Below are 21,150 nucleotides of genomic sequence, written 5' to 3' on the forward strand. Positions count from 1 at the left end.
TCTTACTGTTGTTGAGGCTGCTCCCCTTTTAAACATGTCTTACACTATTCCAAGCCAATTAGACATTAAGATCTTTGTTTCAAACGTTTTTATGGAGAACAATAATCACACATACAGTAGCCACAGCAGCTCTTGCACTGATCGCAGTGCAGATTCCTGTATTTTTCTCTGATTGGTCTCTCTAAGTTGCACACCTGTGGCCCAATGTCACAGACAAATGAGTGATAGCTGCTTTGTTATGGGTGTGTGTGTGTGTCCTTGATATGTACTGTTAGAATATTTTCTCCTGTGTTGTGGTCTTGTAATGGTCTTCAATTTATTGTTGCCCATTACAACATAATAATGGATCTTGTTGGCAGGTGCACTTTTACAAAGATCAAAGATCACTGTTATGATGAGCATATTATTATGAATTTACGGGTATTTATCCAGTCATCTAGTAAATAATAAACAATGATATTTGTAGATTTTTAAAATATTTTGAATTATTTTTAATTGCATTAAAAATAATATTACTTTAAAAAACGACTCATTCCGTGTTCTGTACCTACTGTTTCATGTCACTCCCTGTGTAGTGTCTATTGAATTCCACGTGACCCATGAAGTATGACTTTTATACAATTTGAATTTGACCAAAACATTGAAGTCTGCATATGAATTGCACGCATAAATGGGCTGAATTGAAGAAACACAGATTCCTAAGGAACCATTCCAGTTTAAATTGTTTATTTCAAATGAACAAAGGCACACCCATGGTGCTTCCAAACTGTGAAAACTAAAAAAAAACTGCTGTTCTTCAACAGTAAAAACTCTGAGTCTGATTTAACTTATATACTTGACTGGGAATTTTGTTTTTACAAACGCTGCAGCACTGTACAATCAGTATAGACCTTTTTTTCTCAATACCACACCTATGAGTGTATACTCTGCAGTAAATATGTTATTACTCCTGTATTCTAGAAAAATAAAAAGCAATTACAAAACTAACAATAATAATCTAAAAGCAGTCTTAAGTGTACAGTTAAAAAGTGATTTACGATTAATCCATCAAATGTACATATACTCCACATAATACTTTTTTGTATTTATTGTGTCTTTTCTTTAGACAGAGGTTAAACTGTAAATAATTATACACAATCTAAGTACACAAATAAAGTAAAAATGTATAGCCATGGCTAGTAGCCAAAGAAAATGCTCAGTGAATACACATAGTGGTTAAATCAGCGAACCCCAAAAGTGTTCAACCACAGAGGAGACATCAGGGGCAAAGCTACAGGATCTGGTTCTACAGTAGATTTCAAAGGTATGCAAGCCTATGTCAAGTCAGTGTTTCAAAAGAGGAGTAATGAATACCTACAATTGTTCCAGGATTTCAAATATAAAAATAAAGGAACTCTGTCCTAAAGTAAGTTTCTGTTGACAAATCTATTAGGTTTTTACTTTTTGCCTTTTTTCTTAGTGTCAATATTATTTATTGATGTCCTGCTACTGGTCATTAATGTCTTCAGAGATCAAACACAAGTTCACAAGTAGCAGGATTACATTTAATAGGTATCAGGGAGTTAGAATTCCATTCTGTAGTTCTTCTTTTTCCACGTCTTTTCTAGAAAGTGAACTGTTTGCAACCATGTACACATTTTATTAACCTACCTAGTACATGTGGAGTTTAACTGGTCTTGTAGGTCTGCAAAAACCCTAGATATGTTGCTTAATTTAACTTAAATTGTAAATGAAATATTAAGTCCTATTTCCTGGGTTAGGACCACAAACTTATAACACAATGAACATCCAAATCTTTCCCATCTTATTAAGGTGAAACGAACTTTTTCTTTATTACTAATTTTCTTACTAATTCTTTCTGCAGAAATGGGGCTTATACAGGGGTAATACAGATCTATGCATCACAGAACCAAAGCTCATCTTCTCTGCTAGTAACAGCATCTCTTTGATAAAAAGAAGGGTCATACTGTAGATCATTGTGGGGTAATATTTACAACAAAACTGTAAAAGCTGTCTAAAACAAAATATTTTAATACTTACAACCTGTTTCAGTTTCTTTGACATTGCAAATCAGGTCAAATATGATCTTAAACACAAATTAACTCAGACATGACAAGATTAGATAAATGACAGAGTTGACAGGGTGTCTCCTGAATACCCTGTTAACATACAGTACAGTACCGAATGTTCTTAATGCTGCAAGAAATGCTTTCCTTATTGCCAGTCAATTAATACAAGTTAACTATAGTCTGTGATACCAGAAAAACAATTTTTCCACAGTTTGTAAGAAATACAATCTATTCTGAGATGCATTTTGTATGTTGTATGTTAAGCTGAAACATGAGTGAAGGATTAAAATAAATAGTAATTATTACATTATTATTAAAACGATAATAATATAATAATTATATTCTTATTACAGTGTAATTACATCCATTGCCATACAGTTTATGGTAATTGGGGTAGTTTGAGTCTGCTGTATGTTTTCTTGCATCTTTTTGTGCATTATGATTGTGAATTAAATGAGACTAAATATTTTAGATGTGGATGTGATTAAGCCATGTGAGAAAAATATTTTTATTGCACATGTTTAGCAGAATTGTTCTTGCTTTTTGGATTGATACAGGAAGGGAAAGATTCAGACATTTTTTTCTCATACACCATGGGTCAACAACTTCAAACTTTCCCTTTATGAATATCACTTGTCAGATTATTTTGGGTAGCGGTTTGTTTCCTTTCATTTCCAGTGGAAGCAAAACCCCAATTAAAACTTAAGTTACAGCGTTCTGTCACAGAATTGTTTAAATTTAAAAGGCAAGATGAATAGGGTCATTGTTGGAACATTTTATAAACAAACTATGTATAGTAATGAGCTTGTTTTTTTTAAAAAACATTTTGGATAGGACAACCGTAAGCATATCAGGAACTCACAGGGGCATGGAGTGGGCGAATAGCAGTGTGTGTTTCAAAGGTAGAATGAGGGGTCAGCCATGTGTATAATTTTACTGGCCCCTTATTAACCTCTTGTATCCCCTCAGTGCAGACTATTCACTTACATGCATTTGATTCACAACCTAGCTGTTACATTTTTTGTAGGCTTCATAAAATCCACATAATAATACCTGTAAGAATCCCGATCAGTGCATTAGTAGTATATGCAGATGTCTAAGAAAGGAAATATAAAAGCTTAAAATCGACAACTGTGTAAACTGTAGCATTTTGTAGTTTTTACTTTTTATTCTTTTAACACTTGATCCTAAACTCTACCATTGGAAGTGAACATTCACAAGGTTTTCTGTATCCTACAAAGAGATTATTTACCTCCAAAAACAAGGAAAGGTCACCTACTGCGACTGGTGAGCACTCATGGAATAGATTTTCTGCTTAAACGCTCTGTGTCTTTTATTGAGTTCCCATCCATTATAAGGTCTGTGTTTCCGTCACCTCTCTGCATTTCATAAGATATGTAAAACCGAACATGGGTCAGAGCGACTCCAGGTGGGTTTTTGCCATAAATCGCTGAGGTAGCCGTGAGGAATTCAAGCAAAGGCGACAAAACAGAAAATGAACGCGTAGCACCATCGTCAGCGAGAGCTAAGGCAGGAGAATCCCACATGACCCCTTTCACTTTTCGTCCCGTGATGTCAGGCCCCTCTGAAGCTGGTCACCCAAACCAATCCTTGGTCCGGGGACAGGGGGAGGTGGGGGCGATTAGGTGGTAATTTGGCGCACTGTTTCCAGGAAGGTATTTCTGCTCCTCTGTGTCAAGTCATTGCTGTGTTTCCTCCCTCCTGTCTACGCTGCTACAAGTTCTTCATGCAGACCTGACAGCGGCTGACGCGAGTCCGCAGCTGCCCGGCCTTCAGAGTTTCTGAAGGGGGCGCCTGCACGAACTGCAGGCCCGGCTCCACGGTGCTCAGCCAGAAGCTGTACTTGTTGGCGAAGTAGTGGCAGGTGCCGCGGGCGCCGTTGCACTCGATGAAGGGCGTGGCGCGGAAATCTTCCAGGCAGGAACCTGGGGAGACCAGGGACTGACCGCCACCCTCAGCACCAGCGGCTGTGTGCTGGAAGACCAAAACCAAATTGTTGTAGAACAAAAAGAGATTTCCTGCTGAGTATCCCATCCAGAGTCTAAAGCTACATTAGTGTGGATTGAGAGGAACATAAGATAAATGATAAACCATATTAAAAACACATCAGTTATGATAAAAATCACTTAAGTCCCTCATTCCAACAGATACCTGCTCTAAAGTCTATTCTACTATAAATGCCTCATGAATACATCCTTCTGGATGCTTAAGTCTTTATTTTATTGCCTTTCAGGATTCTTAACATTTGTAGAATGTAATCGCCTCTGCTGCAGACTGATGAGATTCGGTTCCTTTATCCGCTATAGTCACGCCGTGTTTGAGATTAGAAACTTATCTTCGTTATTTCTGAATTGCTGGATTTATTCTAACTACAGTGCAGCTTTCTGCAAAAATGAATTTTGTTCCTGGGATGCGCTTATAGTCAAGTGCTGAGTACAGCTGAGCCAAGACAGTTCTCTAGCGTCTGGAGGAATGTGTCCCAGGATGCTGTGTCAAACATCCCTGTTGCACTTACCATGAGGAAGGAGTAGCCTATCCACAGGCTGCGCCAGCCCTGAGGGCACTGGGGGATGGTGATGTCCTGGCTGTGCACAGCTATGGCCTGGGATGGGGCCTCACACACCGAGCAGCGGCTGATGTACTGAGGGATCTGGTTGTCCGACACGGGCATCATGGGAATGGGGGCGGTGGTGGAGAGCCAGTAGGATTTGTCATTGCGGCTGGCAAAGTAGCAGAGCTCGTTGGCGTTGCAGTAGAGGAAGGGCATGGTGCTGAATCGGGGCAAGCAGGAGCCAGCTAGTCCTGGGGAGGGAGGAAGATCCAGCAGTGAAAGGTCAGGCTAAGGCTGGAAACATCTGGAAGCTTACTTCTCAATTAAAAACTACAATTCAGTTAATGCAAAAATGGGACAAAAATGTGATATCCAGGAGAAAAATGCTAGGGTTTGAATTACTCTAAAAACACCCCCACCAAAGCAAATGCAGAATTCCAAGTGTGTAAGACAAAACAGCTAATTTCTGAGCACAGTGATGAGATTACTAGCATTCATTAACCACATGGCTGTCACGATTGTAGTCCCTCCTCCTTAAGAGCGCTCCGGCTCTTTTCACTTTGGACTTATTCTGTGCACCTGCCCCTTGTTTCAGCCTCCTTCCCGTTCCCCTTAAAAGCCAGACACTCAGTCAGTTCCGGGCTCTGCATCTGATTTCCGTATCGTGCGAGCCCTGGTCCTGATGAGTCTGGCTCCTTCATGGTTTTAGCTTCCTGCGCTTGTTCCTGTTCCCCCCTGCCGGTCCCGACGCGGCACCTGTTTTTAATCCCTGGTTTTTGGATGGATGACACAGCCATGGACCTTTGCTTTCGTTTTGGATTCCCCCTTTGGATTTCTATTGGGTTGTCAGCCTCGGCCACACCTCCCCAGATCACCAGCACTGCATGGACACACCCCCCTGTTTTCATCCCCGTATTCCTGCATGACTTTTCCCCCCGTGTTTCCTCCCTATTTCGGATTGTGTCGTCCGCATAGGGTCCGGAAAGAACTGTTCTGTTACAATGGCCTTCACTGAAGAGGAGTTAATTAAACCAATTACATTTTTCTGTTGTTGAAGGCAAGACAATTTGACATTGAATGGGCCCCACTATTGCTCACTTTTGTGGAGGAAAGTTAACCGCTTTCTTTGGACCCCTCCAGAAGTTATCCAATATGCAGTCAGCCCTTTATCCGTCTGCACTGGAGCACATGAATATCCTCACTCTTTACAATTCAAGGATCTGAGGGAATTTCACTTGTTGCCTGGGGTTCACTTGTTGCCCAATTGTAGTACTGTATCTCAGGTCCAGCTCAGTCCCTAGTGCCTCCAGGATGCCATGGGACACTCATATATCTGCTATTCCAATTGCTGATCTAAGTGTCCGTGACTAACATTACAAGCTTAATCATTAAACATTTTATCTCTTTAAAATTCTCCCCCTTCCAGTCACCATTTTGTGGGACTGACAATCAGAAAAGTCAGAGGCAGTCCCGAATGCAACAATACTTTGTCTTCTACAAAAAATGTAGTGCATCAGCTAATCCGTTATAAAATAGGGAATATAATACACATAGCACTATATGGATAGTTTCAGAAGAGAAGAGCTCTTGATCATTTCTGTCACAGACACCCTCATGGTGTGACTGGCACATAACATATTGGTGTGCTCTCCAATGGAATGGGTCCGCTTGCCTCGTGACAATGCCAGTTATTAATTATGATGTGCTTTGCTGGAGGTTCTTACTGCTGCCAGTGTATCTATTTTGTGAGGCTGGGTGGAGCCTAGGGGGTTAACTTCTCTCTGGAACTGCACTGAAGAAAGCACTGCTAAGTTATATCGTAGGTGGACAGATGGTAAAAGCCCGGTTTAATTTTTTATTTCCATAGTACTTTTTAATTTCTACTTTTTCCATCATCTTTTCCTCACTTCTATGGCTTAAGCTTGAATCTTCCCATGCCTCGGCTGCTTACCTAGGTCCTGGTTGTGAGCCTTGTCTTGTCCTTCCACGTAGAGCAGGCTATAGCCCTCCCACAACTTCGCCATGCCCTGTGGACAGAGCGGCACCTGGTCGGACTGGCTGTGCTTCACCAGGGTGTACCCAATGCTGGGGCTGCGCGATGAGGTGCCTGGCAGCCCAGGAGGACCCTGCTTCCCTGGGAGTCCTGTTGCCATGGCAGCATGAGAAAAGGCAGGGTCACAACACGAACAGTAAACGTCACATTGGCCTTCCCATCATTCCTCAACAGATGCCTGACTCTTAAGCCCACCTCTGTTGAGGCACAGTAACATCTAAGAATGAAATGTGTTGAAAATGTTTATTCTTACTGAGATTTCATTTAACCTGCTTGGCTGAGGGCCAGCCCCCTAACTGTAGGACTCCCCTGCAGAGTGAGGAGTGACCAAGAAGTAGATGGACAGGCGGAGGAGGGATGTAAAGACAAATGTGAAGGGGAAAAGTCTCACGTATGGTTTTACTAGTTTGTTTGGGGGAAATCATATAAAAAAAGATAAAAATGAATTATAGCTGACATGAAAGTGAAGTTGTCTACTGTCATCCCTCCTGAACATTTACTGTAAATATTTTAAATGAGAAATCTAGCATCCTAAATTCAGATTTCAAATTCTTGGTTCTCATGTTAATAATAATTTCACTGAAATTATTATCTTGTCAAGATGACTGAGCTAAATGCTTGTAGCATTGTCTAGTTGTTCCCTGGAATAAACTGTAAACTATCAATGACCTGTTGAGTACCGCCCAGGGAAGATATTGTAGATCTACAGCACAACTGCCCGAGATCAATGCAAAGTGCTATGGCCCGCAGTGGAAAACCATGTGAAAGAGCTGAATTGACATCTATGACAGGTGCCCTTACCCAGCTGTCCAGGGGCTCCAGGAATGCCAAGAGGGCCAGGATCTCCCACTACTCCTGGAAATCCAGGCTGCCCACTCTTTCCTGGTTTACCAGGGGAGCCAAGAAAACCTTTCAAACCTGGAAAATAAAACCATAAAAAGGTTACAAAATGGAAATGAAGAATGTTGGGTTTATTGTGGGTAATACTCCTATAAACACATCAGAAGTGGCAGACTAAACTGCAAGGCTTATAGATAATGAGGCAAAATTTTACTTTAATTCCAAATAATGACATTGTCTGAAAATCTAGTTTCTGTACATTCTCTGTCACTTGCTCAACACCTTGTACGAACAAAGAGAAATTTGTACTTCACTAGCAGTGGATTAACCAAATACTAAAATACCAAAGTTCTGGAAGGACAGCAGTATGGAAAACATTTGACATTTTTGCTATAAAAAGCCCAGCATGTAGTTCTGTTATGGACTTTAGTCCTTAGCTGTCTCTGTCTTATGCAGAGACGAAAACACACAATAAATGTAATGTCTGGATTGAAGGTTCCAGAAAAACACTGAAATATGACTTCTAGCATCTTAACTACTACTGGTTCAATTGATCACATTACTCCCGTCTTGGCTTCCCCGCATTGGTTATCTGTTTTCCCAGACTGCCCTGCTCAGTACAGATGCTGCTCCTTATACTCTGTCAAACTGACATCCTGGCAGTGCAGCAGCACTGTACACCCTGCAGTCTCCAGAGGTTGCTGAGAACAAGAGCCGTTTTTTTCAGCAATTGATTAGTACTGGCTGCTGGGATGAACTGTAAACAACTGCTTGGGCGGACAGAACTACCCTCACCTTGACTGCCTGGTTTGCCTGGCTGCCCTTGAGGTCCTAATTCCCCACTTATCCCTTGCTGCCCCGGGAATCCAGGAGATCCAGTGGGAATCCTTATATCAGGTGGTGGAGTTGACAATCCAGGAATCCCTCGAGGGCCTGGGGAACCTAGCACACAGAAGATACAAGAGCTCACTTCAACCTGTCAGGACCAAGAGAGCTATGGTATAAGGCATCCAGCCCATCACAAACAGCCCAAAGCAAACAGATCAAATCCTTAAACATTTAAATGTAGCAGTGTTTTCTATGACTGCTGCTGAAGAGAAACCCAATACCAATACAATATTCTTTCATTCTATGGCAGAGATACAGAGATACAGCCTCTGTAGAAGGGGCTGACGTGGCTGCTTGATGTAACTGGGAACTGATGGAAGCCATTAAAAATACTAACTGTCCAAGCCTGCTGTGGTTTGGATGTGTTTCATTGTTAAGTCATATTCAATATTCTTTAGGTATCACTACAGAAACTGCGCTGTTGCCTTATTCCAATGAGATTTACATATATGAGGCTATTGATTTCTAAATATGAATTGTAAAAGTTAGATAGTAGGGCAGTGGTTTACAACCCTGTTCCTGGAGAACCTTTTTTTGTCATCTGGGTTTGTTCCAGCCAAGCTCTTAAGGGCATCATAAACTGATGTGTATGCTGAGGTTTTTCAAGAAGTGCGCTTGATGGCCGGTATTCTTGAAACCAAAAACTATTCCAGAAACGGGTAAGCAAAATTTTGTAAAGAAGTTAGCAGATCAATTAAAGGTATTCTTTAGCACTAAGGATTAACAGCTCGGTTGGAATAAAACCAGCAGACACAGAAGTCTTCCAGGACTCATGTCCAATGAGACTCATTGGGGTGGAGTGTTAAAAAAATTCTGACATTCACCTACCGTAAATCAATAAGTTCTAATAATATTAACTTGGGCAATTACGGGGATGTAATTGTAGAAGTGGATGCAGTCTGAACAGGTGGAACTTTGGCTGAAATATCTTGTTGAAAGTTACATGATTTATAATAGAAATATGATAGATAGGTAAGAGTTTATTAATCCCATAGGGAAATTGATGCTTTTTTTTTTAGATAGATATTGGAAAATTAACTTACTAACTTACTGTATGTGCACTTCAGGCAAGGGATTTTAAAAAAATCAATTTACAGAAAATCTACAGCCTTAAAAGATATTTTAAATATTTTTCTTTTTTTACAAGCTTTTCTTAGACCCTTCATCCAATGGGACCCTATGACAGCAGCTCTTGTTTTACTGGACTTGTGTTTTGAACGAGTAGTGAAAATCTCCGGTGGGGAGGACAGCTACTGTTGCCCTGCTCACCTCTCACTCCCTTCAGTCCTTTCGGCCCAAAGAAGCCAGGGTCCCCAGGGAACCCTTTCTGTCCCTGGGTTCCACCGATGCCTGGGTCCCCTCGCTGACCTGAAGAAGACACAGCAAGGTCTTAACCAGAAGCCCGGACTGGTAACCTCCACAGAATCAAAAAGGTGCCAGAGCTGTAGAGTACCACACATGACCTTGAGGACTGACTCTCCGAGAAAGAGTTTGAAATTCAAACACCACACCTCGGACAATGTCTGACAGCATCTGGGTTGCCATGCAGCTTATTTCTGCTTTGCCTGCCATTGACATGACAACGTGAGGATACGCACGATTCTTGGACAGTGTACATTCCCAACAAACCTTATCACATCAAAAAGATCAGTCAAAAAGGCCACTTACACACTTAGTTAAAACGTAGTAGAGATGTGGCCATATCAAGGGCAATACTATAGCACGGGCAATACCTCAGACACTGCAATATTTCCCAGCAGTAAAAAGTGCTCTCAGCTCTGAAGTGGCTAAGTCGTCCCACCCACTTTTCTGTAGACCAAAGCCCATATTCACGTGCTGAACATAGGTGAGACTGCCACAGCCACTACTTCAACACACTCCTGCTAGGTTATTTTAAAAAGTGTGTTTAATGTAGTAACCCCATTTTCAGAATATATTACATTTTTATTCTGGTACTTAGTATACAGATCAAATCTAAGCGTCATAAGAAAGAAAGCTCATCTATTCTCCAATCTATAAGCAGATATAAGCAGCGGGTCCTGCTGTAGTGAGAATTCTGCCCTCAAGCTTACTGTACATGCTCCCTCACCTTTGAATCCGGGGGCTCCAGGGATTCCCGGAGAGCCGGAGAAGCCGAGACTGCCAGGTTGTCCAGGTAGGCCAGGTGGCCCTGGGAAGCCCTGGTCACCTCGGTCTCCTTGTGCGGTGCCCGGGCCAGCAGGACCTGGGGGTCCAGGGGGGCCGAGGAAGCCTGCCCAAACACACACAGTTACACAGCCATACCCCTCAGCGCACGATGACAGCCACAATTACCTACTCAGCGCACAATGACAGCTACAATTAAAGCTCAGCAGGTGTGAGCCTGGTCAGTACTTGGATGGGAGACCTCCTGGGGAAAACTAAGATTGCTGCTGGAAGAGGAATTAGAGGGGCCAGTAGGGGGCACTCACCCTGCGGTCTATATGGGTCCTAATGCCCCAGTATAGTGACGGGGACACTATACTGTAAAAAGGCGCCATCCTTCAGATGAGATGTAAAAGCGAGGTCCTGATTCTCTATGTCATTAAAAATCCCAGGGTGTATCTCGAAAAGAGTAAGGGTGTTACCCCAGCATCCTGGTCAAATTTCCCATTGGCCTTTACCAGTCATGGCCTCCTAATAATACCCATCTATGAATTGACTTCATTACTCTGCTCTCCTCCCCACTGATAGCTGATGTGTGGTGAGCGTTCTGGAGCACTATGGTTGCCGTCGCATCATCCAGGTGGGGGTTACACATTGGTGGTGGTGGAGGGTTACAGTCCCCATTACCTGTAAAGCGCTTTGAGTGTCGTGTCCAGAAAAGCACTATATACTGTAAGTGTAAGGAATTATTATTAATTACACACAGATACTGATCGGTGCACAATAACAGCCACAATTACAGACTAATACTGCTAAGTGCATAATGTTGAACAGTGCCATACAGTGCCATCTTTGGGATGCAACAGAGGTCAAATGACCTTTGGGAAAGAGTAGAGATCACATAATCTCTGGGATGCAGTAGCGGTTGTGTGATCTCTTAATTACAGTCAGTATTTTTTATTCAACAATGGCATCTCTTCTGTACTTATTCAATACTCATTCACCTGAGCAAGTGGTACAGTTCAAACACATCAGTTTAATCCATGTTGTGTGACTATTTATCTGCAGCTCCTACAGAAAGTGCAGAAGACATGTCTTTACACAAAGGGGTGTGGGAGTATGGAACAAGCAACCCAGCCCAACCAAACAGCTGAGTGAGATCCTTCGATTAAAAAGCTACCGGCTATCAAACCCGCTAGATTGGCCGAATGATTGGTAACCATTGTGTTTTCTGTAGCACATGGTACGGTACCTTGCTCCCCATCCAATCCAGGCAGTCCTCGGTCTCCTGGTTGACCGGGGAAGTTGGAGGGGATAGAGCCCCCGCGAGAGCCTGCAGCACCGGGGATGCCCACCACACCGGGGGCACCTACCAACCAGGAAAGAAACGCCCTGTTATCAAGGCCAAGCCTCTCACACAGCAGTTTACACATTTGTGTGTTACTGAAAATTCCCCACATTTACATTTGGGTGAAAAGTGTGTTTTCTTTGCTACACCTATGGTATCTCTTACTCCAGGTTGCCCTTTTAATACTTAAAAGTACTGCTCAGTGTTTCTCAGCAGGACATGTCGACTTCATCTTCAATTCTTCAAGGTATTTGAAAACTGATGACCTACAGTTAATTCTTGCAAGGCGCGGTTGCTATAAACATTTTGTACTGTAAGCGGAAAACACACTTACTAAATAGACAGCTTAGTTTGGGAACTTAGAGCTACAGACAGTAATTTCTCAAGAGCTGAACGTGTCATTAACAGATAAATATCATAGCTTCACCTTTCTTCTTTTCTATTGTGATATTGTATCATGAATCTAAATAAACAGTTACGCATATTTAATGTCTGAAACAGCCTGGAAATAAATTCTTGTTTTTATACTAACATATTTGAATCCAGTCCTTCGTCTCATGCAGACAGTGGTCATGGCTTCTGGTTTCTGTAAACAGCCCTCAGCCGGTCCTCTTACCTTGCTCGCCCCTATCTCCTTTCTTCCCAGGTATGCCCGGTGTCCCAGAAAAGGAAAACCCCCTCTCTCCTTTGGGGCCTGTAGGCCCTGCAGGGCCAGGGATCCCCGGCTCGCTCAGTCCTGGAAGGGGGAATGGGAGAAATTCATTTTAACACAGGTCATGCCAGCCACAGGTGCTCCTGCATGGGCTTCCTGTGACATCATCAGAGTTGACCAATGAGGTGCATCTCCTCCCAAGGTCAACTGTCCTGAGGAATCGATCTGTCCTCTAATCATCTGACCACTGAGCTTAAAGCCTGATTTTACAATCAAGATGGCCATTCCTACATGCCATTTGATTTCCATCCTTATTGCTAAGGCTGTAAATATGTGTATACAGTGTAAATACCACAGAGTTCACTGCTTTTGCAGTTACCTTCCTCACAGGAGTCTAGGGTCCGTATTCATGGTTTGTTCTTTTGTAGGTAGACCATAATGTACACTGAGAGTTAATAAATAAAAGATTCAAGCACTGCAGCTGTAGTGCCGTCATGCTGTATAGTATGTGTTAGTTAGCACAAGTGAGTACCGTCGACATGTTACTCATCCATGTCTTTGATTCCATGGTGACTGCAGGGAATCACTGCCACAGAAACCCAGAGAAAGCACACATGTGAAGAAAAATGAATGAGAGCGTAAGGGCAACTGGTTTTCAGTCATCAGCCTTTCAACTGAAGTAAAAAAATGACCAATTTTAGTTCAAATGATTATAAACTGAAAGAAGACAAATATGAAGATATTTCTGGCACCAGTCATTTTGTCTTATGAGTGAAATCTTTGTATTCTAGTCTAGTGCCAATAGATTCCTCTTTCTTCAGTACTGATCCTTCGTTTTTGTCCATATACTTCTTTTTGAAAAGCTCTTTAATAAAATCAGAATATACAGTAGTTGCCATGAAACATTCCCTAAACACAATACAGTAGGGAGTACAACAGAAATGAATGTATTTGAGGTGACCCAGCTGTAATGAATGAGTACTTTCACCTTCAATTTGTTTTCAACAGCAGCTTGCTGTAGTTCGTATTGACAGGACTGATGGTGAAACTGAAGAACATCTGATTTTGTGTGTGTTTAAAAGTAAAATGAAATTAAATTTGCATTCGCCTCTGTTTCATGTTTGACTAATTTAGCTAAAATAAACAAGATTTCTTACAAGAGAATACAAAATAAGCATTTGCTGCTCAAGAGTTTTAAAGTCCAATGACTGTCTTCTTCCTACAGTATGTATCTGTAATTCTGTCATAGGGTGTAGGTTTAATAACCTCAGAAGGTACTGATATATTATTTTCAGGAGGTGAGGTGAACACCTATTCTTTAAAGAAAGAGGTTAGATCAGTGTAAACTGCACTTTGGAATTGTTTTTCTAGTACTAGCTTCAATTTAGGCCCTGAACTTGACTTCTACTTTCTACAATTTACATCAGTGGTTCTCAAACTGTGGTACGCGTACCGGCAGTGGTATGCGGAGTGCCGCCAGGTGGTACGCCAAATGACCCTGGAACTGTGTCGTGTGCGCTGAAAAAGCGGGACAGGTTTTCATATTTTGTATTTTAATACGTGTCGAATACGCAGCCTACGTACTACGATACAGTGCGCGCTAATACTTCAGTGGACACAAGAGATACTCTGTAATTCTATACCACTCTATAGGAATGCGTGCTACGGACGCAAGTTACCAATTGTATTTAAAAAAAGCTACTGTATCTCCAGCAAATAGGGAGGAAGGAGAATGTGCGTGATTTTGGAACAATGCCAATGTTGTAAGCACAGGAATGCATAGAAATACGTGCTACGAACGCTGGTAATCTTGTGAGCACAGGAAAGCGTGACAGATATAAGAAAAATATTTAAGAACTGTTCTAAGTTAATTTGAGAAAAATACACCGAGTGTCTCTGTGTTTCGCTCTCATGCGCATGAAATAAAAACTTTAAATAAATACGGAAATAAAAACGGAAACGCGGAAAAATGCAAGCTTGGGGATTGCTAAAGCAGGTAAGCCACACTATTTTTGAAGAACCTTATTTACCGTTGGCAAAAGAGCTGACACGTATTATGTGTGGAGAAAAAGCTGCTAAACAGCTCGACCTGCTGCCCCCCCAAAAGACACAGTCATTCATAGAATTATTGAAATGAAGGATTATATCAAAAGTACACTGATAGAGCGCGTTAAGATGAGCAGATGTTTTTCACTGCAATTAGATGAGTCTGTAGTCGATTTGATCAATTTGCTCGTTTACGTTAGATGTGAGTTTGAGGGTACATCCCGTGAGGACTTTCTGTTCTGTAAAACGCTACCAATAGGAACTACAGGAGAACACATATTTCAGCTTCTGAATGAATTTATCGAAGATAATGGCATCGACTGGATAAAATGTGTCGGAGTTTGTACAGACGGTGCTAGAGCGATGACAAGCCGACACAGTGGTGTAGTTGCACGAATTAGAGAGGTTGCTGCAGAAACGAATGGACGCATTGCAACATCCACCGCGAGACCTTCGCCGTCAAGAAAATGCCTGACGATTTACAATCTGTTAGACTCTGTTGTGAATTGTATCAAGGCTCGAAAAATTAATTCACATCTGCTTTGCTCGACTAAACAGGCTCACCCCTCTCACTGAAATGGTGCTTTTTATTAGTTGTTGTTACTGTTTTTTTTCTGTAAAACACTTTGAGAAGCCACTTTTAAAGGCGCTATATGAAATAAAGTTTATTATTATAATATTTATTATATGTATGTGTGAGTGTGTGTGCACGCGCGCTCATCTTGGTCATTGAGAATTTCTGGGGTTCCTATGAGATGATGACTTGTAGGTGGTACTTGGATGCTTTGGTTGGATTAGGAGTGGTACTTGGTCCAAAAAGTTTGAGAACCACTGATTTACATTATTACAAAATAATGCTGATAATGTGTACATTATAAAGAAAAGCTGTGTGAGGCTGGCACAAGCTACCCAGCGATGTTGTTGAAGATGACACTTTGGCTTCCTTCAAGAGATGACTGGATAAGATGCTCTAATCAATTAGCTACTAATGACCACCTCTCATTTGTAACCTGTTACAGTACTGTATATGCTTAGGTTCTTCTGACACACAACATCTTATGAAACACTTCCATCTCAAACAGTGATTTATTTAATGCCACTGTGTGTGACGATTGCAAACCCCTCCTCTTAAGGGCGCTCCAGCCCTTCCTCGTTTGCCTCATTCCCCGCACCTGTTCCTTGTTCCTACCCCGTTTCAGTTCACCCTTAAAAGCCAGACGCTCACTTCACTCGAGGCTCTGCATTGATTTCCATATCGTGAGCCCAGGACCTGGTTGCGCCTGGCTCCATTATGTTTTTAAGTCTCTGTTCCTGTTCCTGTTCCCCTTGCCGGTTCTGACCCGGTTCCTGTTTTTAATCCTTTGTCTTGGATAGATCACCTGGCCATGGACTTTTGCCCGTATTTTGGATTCGCCTATGGATTTATTCTTTGGACTGTTTGCCTCGGCCAAACCTTCCCCGTACACCAGCGCACGAAGGACACGCCCCCTGTCTTCATTCCCGTCTCCTGCATGACTTTTTCCCCAGTGTTTCCTCACTACTTCGGATTGTGTCGTCTGCATAGGGTCCGAAAAGAACTGTACGTGACGCTGTGTATGTGTGTCCTTTTTTTCTTCATTAACAGTTAAAAGGTGAGTTGCAGCACTTCCGGCATGATTGTTAAAAAGGTTGCTGTGGTGCTGACTTTGGTTTTAAAAAGCCGCAGAACCCCACCGGGGACTGTCTAGATAGACGACTGGAGTAGCAGAGAGAGAACACTGGAACATCAGACAGACTGCAGGTGAGAGGAACCCCCAGGTGTAAGTGAATGGGCTGACCTGGGGTTCCAGGGGGTCCCTTGGGGCCCGGCAAACCGTTGAGCCCATCCAGGCCCGGAGCTCCAGGCAAACCTGCAGAGGACAGATGACAAGGAAAAAGCACAAATTAGAAACACACATGTCCATCATTTCAGACTCGGTAAACAGTCATGTGAATTTTAATCTCAGGTTACCTAGGGCATAAAGCACCATGTCATAAAAATCAACTTGGTCTCTAAGTAATCTGTCACAGCTTGTGATGTTGTTGTTTTCTGCTGGGCAATTACACATTACCCCTCCCAGAGCGAAGCAATTGATCATTACTTTTCATTAATAAAATATTGAAGTTTTTATTCTGTCCTTTTTATGTTTTCCGTTTTTCCTTAGGAAGGGATTTCACTGCTCTCCAAGTTTGCTATATATTTACCACTTGTCTTGAAAATCCCACTGCTCATGAACATCCTTATGTATTTCATATGCAGTCTGTATTTCAAAATGGAGGACATTGGAATGTTTACTTGCAGTTTCAAGCAGGCTAAATTTCAAAACAGTGATTAGGTGCTTCTAATCTAATTCACAGTGGAAAAACAGAACTATAAAAAAGCATAAAAAGGCATGCTACGGACTGACACTTTTGCAATCACCAACTGCCCACCAGGACAAGAGAGATTTTCTATAGAAACTGCATGCAGAATCCAAAATGACTGGCATGAGCAACACAAGTTATACAATTTCCAGCATTCGTAATACAGTAAATGCCACACCAGTCCACAATGAAAGAGCTTTATCAGAAATATCTCCTGCTTATACAAAAAAGATGTTCATTCTGGGATTACACAACAATGGCGTTAGATCCTGTGATCAGCCGACAAACTTGAAATCCTATAAAGAATGAATAATTTTATTTTTGACAAACCACTATCATTTTACAAAACAGGTTAATAGTTGTCAACGATCTCACCTTTCTGTCCAGATCCCCCTGGTGATCCAGGGGTACCAGGGGAACCCTCAGGCCCTCTCCGACCAGGCAGCCCAGGCAGGCCATTGGTGCCCAGGAATCCTTGGGTACCTATTAACAGAGAGAGACAGTTGCTACATCACAAAGAAAAAAATACACCACATAATATTATCTTACAGTCAAACAGACTAGGCCAACACTGCCATTTATACAAGACTACAACACCATTGACACCATCAAAATCTGGACTGATTCAAAGCTTCCTGGAATTGTACAGCAAACTCCTCAAAACATGAGTCTGATCCTGTGCATGGTCTGATTTTTATTTGGCACCTACCTGGCAGGCCCTGCCTTCCTGGCTCTCCAGGGATGCCCTTCTGACCGTTGAACCCAGAGTTTCCAGGGAAACCAGGAGCACCTGATGGACCATCAGTGCCTCTCCCCCCTGTAAATCATGAAACATATTGATTGGAACCAAAACTGAAAACCTATATTATAGCTAATTTTTATTATAGGAACGTATCAGAGGGCCACCTGGTCAAACTTGCTGATTGTCACCAGATTACAGATTTAATATGTACGTACTGTAGCTCATTGAACAAAATGAATTTCATCTTCCTTGGAGCACCGGAAAGGACTAACCTTCAACAACAAGGCCTGGGGGGTTGTTACATTCATAACTCTTTGTGTTAAGAATACCCAACTATTTAATATCCCAAACAATCATGTTGTAGCCTGATCTATTCAGATCTCAGAAGCTAAGCTAGGTGGAGCCTGGCCAGGGCTGGAATAATAGACCTTAAGGAAAAAAAAAAGAAAATCAGGTCACTACTCTATGTGGAGTTGGTCGAAATTTAGGTGGCACTTTTCAATCTAGAATGGAATTTCCAAAGCAGTATCCCATTATGGTGACCAGGAACACCGTGCTATATGAGGTTACATCTTTATGCAGAGACATTAAACTGAGGTCCTGAATACTTGCTCTTTAAAGTTCACATGGTACTGTTAGCTTAAGTGTAGAGTTATCAGCCTCAGGAAATTTAGGCCTCCCCACATCCTTCCATGATTTAGCAGGTGATGCAGTAGGTGCTGGTGCAGAATTGCGACCGTGTGTCTTCCATGAAATTTGTTCTCTCTTTTATGTAAAGTGTTCTGGGAAGAAACCCCCTGTGTAAATGCAAGCAATCCTTCCAACAGACAAACCTTTGGACAGTTAAGGAGCAAATCAGTTCCCAGAATTCAACACTGCATAGACAATGTCATTGGTTCTGGTGACATATGACACTGCACAAAACTCACCAGGTATTCCAGGGTCTCCTGGCTGACCTTTATTTCCTGGGATTCCAGGGGTGCTTACTGAGACTCCACGATCACCTGGGAAAGCAAGAATCTTGAGCAATCCACTAGAAAGTCTTTCTTTGGAAGCTTTTTCATTTGTATTCTTTTGATAACACACAGTTATTACAATGCCTTTACAATGCCATCTCACTTTATAGCTAAATTCAACTTCTGTTCAACACTTGGTTGTTTACGGATTATTTTCATATATGGAGTATATATGTGTATATGAGTATTTATTTGAATTTTGAGTATTTCTGTAAAAGGAATTTTTTTGTACAGGCAGAATTTTTCCTTACCAGCGATGGCAGCAAAGTTATAAATGGTACAAATTCAATCAAATCTGTATTGTTCTGACAGAACAGCTCACTGAAATGTTAACAGGCAAAAGCAGAAGTCAGGGCAAGTGCCCCATGCTTCACTTACAATGCCTGTGCCAGAGGACAAGGACCATAACTGGTTTTTAAAATGTATTCTTTAAAATGTTTTCTTTCCCTTTGAAGTTAAAGAATTAATGTTAATTCTTTATTACTGTGTGTAGCAAATGTTAAATATTGATTAACTGTTCCAGGTCTTGCTAAATGAACAGTTAATCAGTGTTACATATTTGACTGGGAGAGTGATCTCAATGTGTTATATGTACAGTTTATTACTAATTGACAGATTATAGTGACTTCAATATATATATACACGTAACAAAAACCAGAAATCTTTAAAATGTTATCCAGCCATAAATATTCTTAATAGCAGTAGAAACAGAAGTCAGTCACCTTAACAAAATAAACATGCTATTCTCAGAATTATTTTGCTGTTAACCTCATTGCCTGTTCTGAATAGGTTTATTAAAAAATATTGAACATAATTTCTTTGCCTGTTCTGAATAGGTTCATTAAAAAATAATGAACATAATTTCTTTGCCTGTTCTGAATACTGTAGGTTTATTAAAAAATAATGAACATCATTTCTTTGCCTATTCTGAATAGGTTTATTAAAAAATAATGAACACCATTTTAAACAATCTGAATTCTTTAATAAAGGAGTGATGACTCCTTTGAGAGCATTTTGTGAGCAAAAGAACATTTTATTTGGTGTTGCTATTTTATGACTGGGACACTGTGAGAAGTTTGATGCAATTAAAAAGTAAGACCAGTGGCAGTACAGTACGTGGTTGTCATCAATTCTGCAATTTCTGCAATTCTGCAATTTCCCTCACGGGATCAATAAAGTACCTATCTATCAGCCAATGTCCCAAATCAAAAACAAACTGGAAGTGAATCATCTCTGCTTTGTATGAAGACGATTGCATTCACCATAGCAAAGTGGGTTTAGTTTATTTAATTTTAATTTTGTGAGTTTTGCCTTTAAAAAGTTACAAGCTTAAGGGTCTAGAATGTCAATGGTCCTTCCTGCTTAGATTACATGTTTCTATGTTGCTGGGCCAACCAGGGAGTGGTAGATAAAGTGGGCTGGCAGTAGAAATGGGTTATTAGATTCCTATGGGGAGAGAAATTGGCAGTCCTGTTCAGTTGCAAGAGTACAGTAGGAAAAAATGGCAAAGGAGCTTTTGGCAAGTCTTCATAAAAGCAGCTTCTGTGACCAGAATCATTGTTAAAAGAGCAGCTGTAACCAGCCAGAGAAATGGTGATGACCGAAGAGGCCACTCTATTGAACCTTACCTTTCAGGCCTCGACCCCCAGGAACTCCAGGGAATCCATTAATACCAGATGGACCATAGACACCCTGCGAACCATGACAACAGAGACTGAGGGGCACTGGAAGAACATCACGTTCATTTCGGCAGGGAGAGCTGGGTTAGCATCAGGAAATTTGCAACAGACAGGCTTGTGTTTGTTTTTGTTTGTGCTAAAAATATAAGCCTTCAGTCAACATCTTGCTGACATATCTTAGTGAGAAAGGAAAGAACAGGTTAACCTTCTGATTAACCTTTAGAAAAGAAGGGACAATAGAAACAGTTTTGCAAGCATTTTTTCATCTAAATATTTCATCTCTTCAGTAACCTTCAGACATTCAATTCTACAATTTTAAAGATTTATTACTGTCTGCACCCTGTTGAAGTAATAACATATCTATGATGAATTCATTTCCCATTTTCACAGTCCTGCCAGACTCACAGTTCAAAGACGGTAAGGTCAGAGGGCAGGCGAGAATCATTATTAAAAGTAATGGTTGTTACCTTGCAGTAACAAAGTGAAAGAAACTTAGTGGAAAGTTTGACAGGGTCGAAATGATCTTGGCTTTATGAAGTAAGATCACATACCTTGGGTCCAGGTACACCTGGGAAACCAATAATCCCAGGAGAGCCTTTAGAACCGGGAAATCCTGGGGGCCCTGGAGTGCCAGGCAGTCCAGTGTCTCCTGGAGCTCCCTTCTCCGTACCGGGGAAGCCAGGAAGGCCTGGCTGACCTGGGAGACCAGCTCTGCCTGGAAAACCTTTATCACCTGGAG

At 41.5% G+C, this 21,150-nt stretch overlaps 1 protein-coding gene across 1 annotated transcript in view; it reads right to left on the bottom strand.

Moving 5' to 3' along the window:
- Positions 1-712: 712 nt before the first annotated feature.
- Positions 713-21,150, bottom strand: part of col4a6 (collagen, type IV, alpha 6) — a 151,790-nt gene continuing 131,352 nt past the window's right edge. The window contains exons 32-46 of the mRNA XM_088924586.1: positions 20,963-21,144; positions 20,361-20,424; positions 18,646-18,720; positions 17,684-17,791; positions 17,350-17,457; positions 16,410-16,481; positions 12,511-12,630; positions 11,799-11,915; positions 10,512-10,673; positions 9,692-9,790; positions 8,330-8,476; positions 7,496-7,612; positions 6,593-6,784; positions 4,606-4,892; positions 713-4,064 (exon numbers count right to left, since the gene is read on the bottom strand). Coding sequence (XP_088780712.1) covers positions 3,804-4,064; positions 4,606-4,892; positions 6,593-6,784; positions 7,496-7,612; positions 8,330-8,476; positions 9,692-9,790; positions 10,512-10,673; positions 11,799-11,915; positions 12,511-12,630; positions 16,410-16,481; positions 17,350-17,457; positions 17,684-17,791; positions 18,646-18,720; positions 20,361-20,424; positions 20,963-21,144 — 2,111 coding nt within the window. The 3' untranslated portion in view covers positions 713-3,803. The remainder of the gene's footprint in view (positions 4,065-4,605; positions 4,893-6,592; positions 6,785-7,495; positions 7,613-8,329; positions 8,477-9,691; positions 9,791-10,511; positions 10,674-11,798; positions 11,916-12,510; positions 12,631-16,409; positions 16,482-17,349; positions 17,458-17,683; positions 17,792-18,645; positions 18,721-20,360; positions 20,425-20,962; positions 21,145-21,150) is intronic.

This window comes from Atractosteus spatula, chromosome 9 (genome assembly GCF_055471065.1).
Source record: "Atractosteus spatula isolate fAtrSpa1 chromosome 9, fAtrSpa1.hap1, whole genome shotgun sequence".
NCBI classification, from domain to species: Eukaryota; Metazoa; Chordata; class Actinopteri; order Semionotiformes; family Lepisosteidae; genus Atractosteus; species Atractosteus spatula.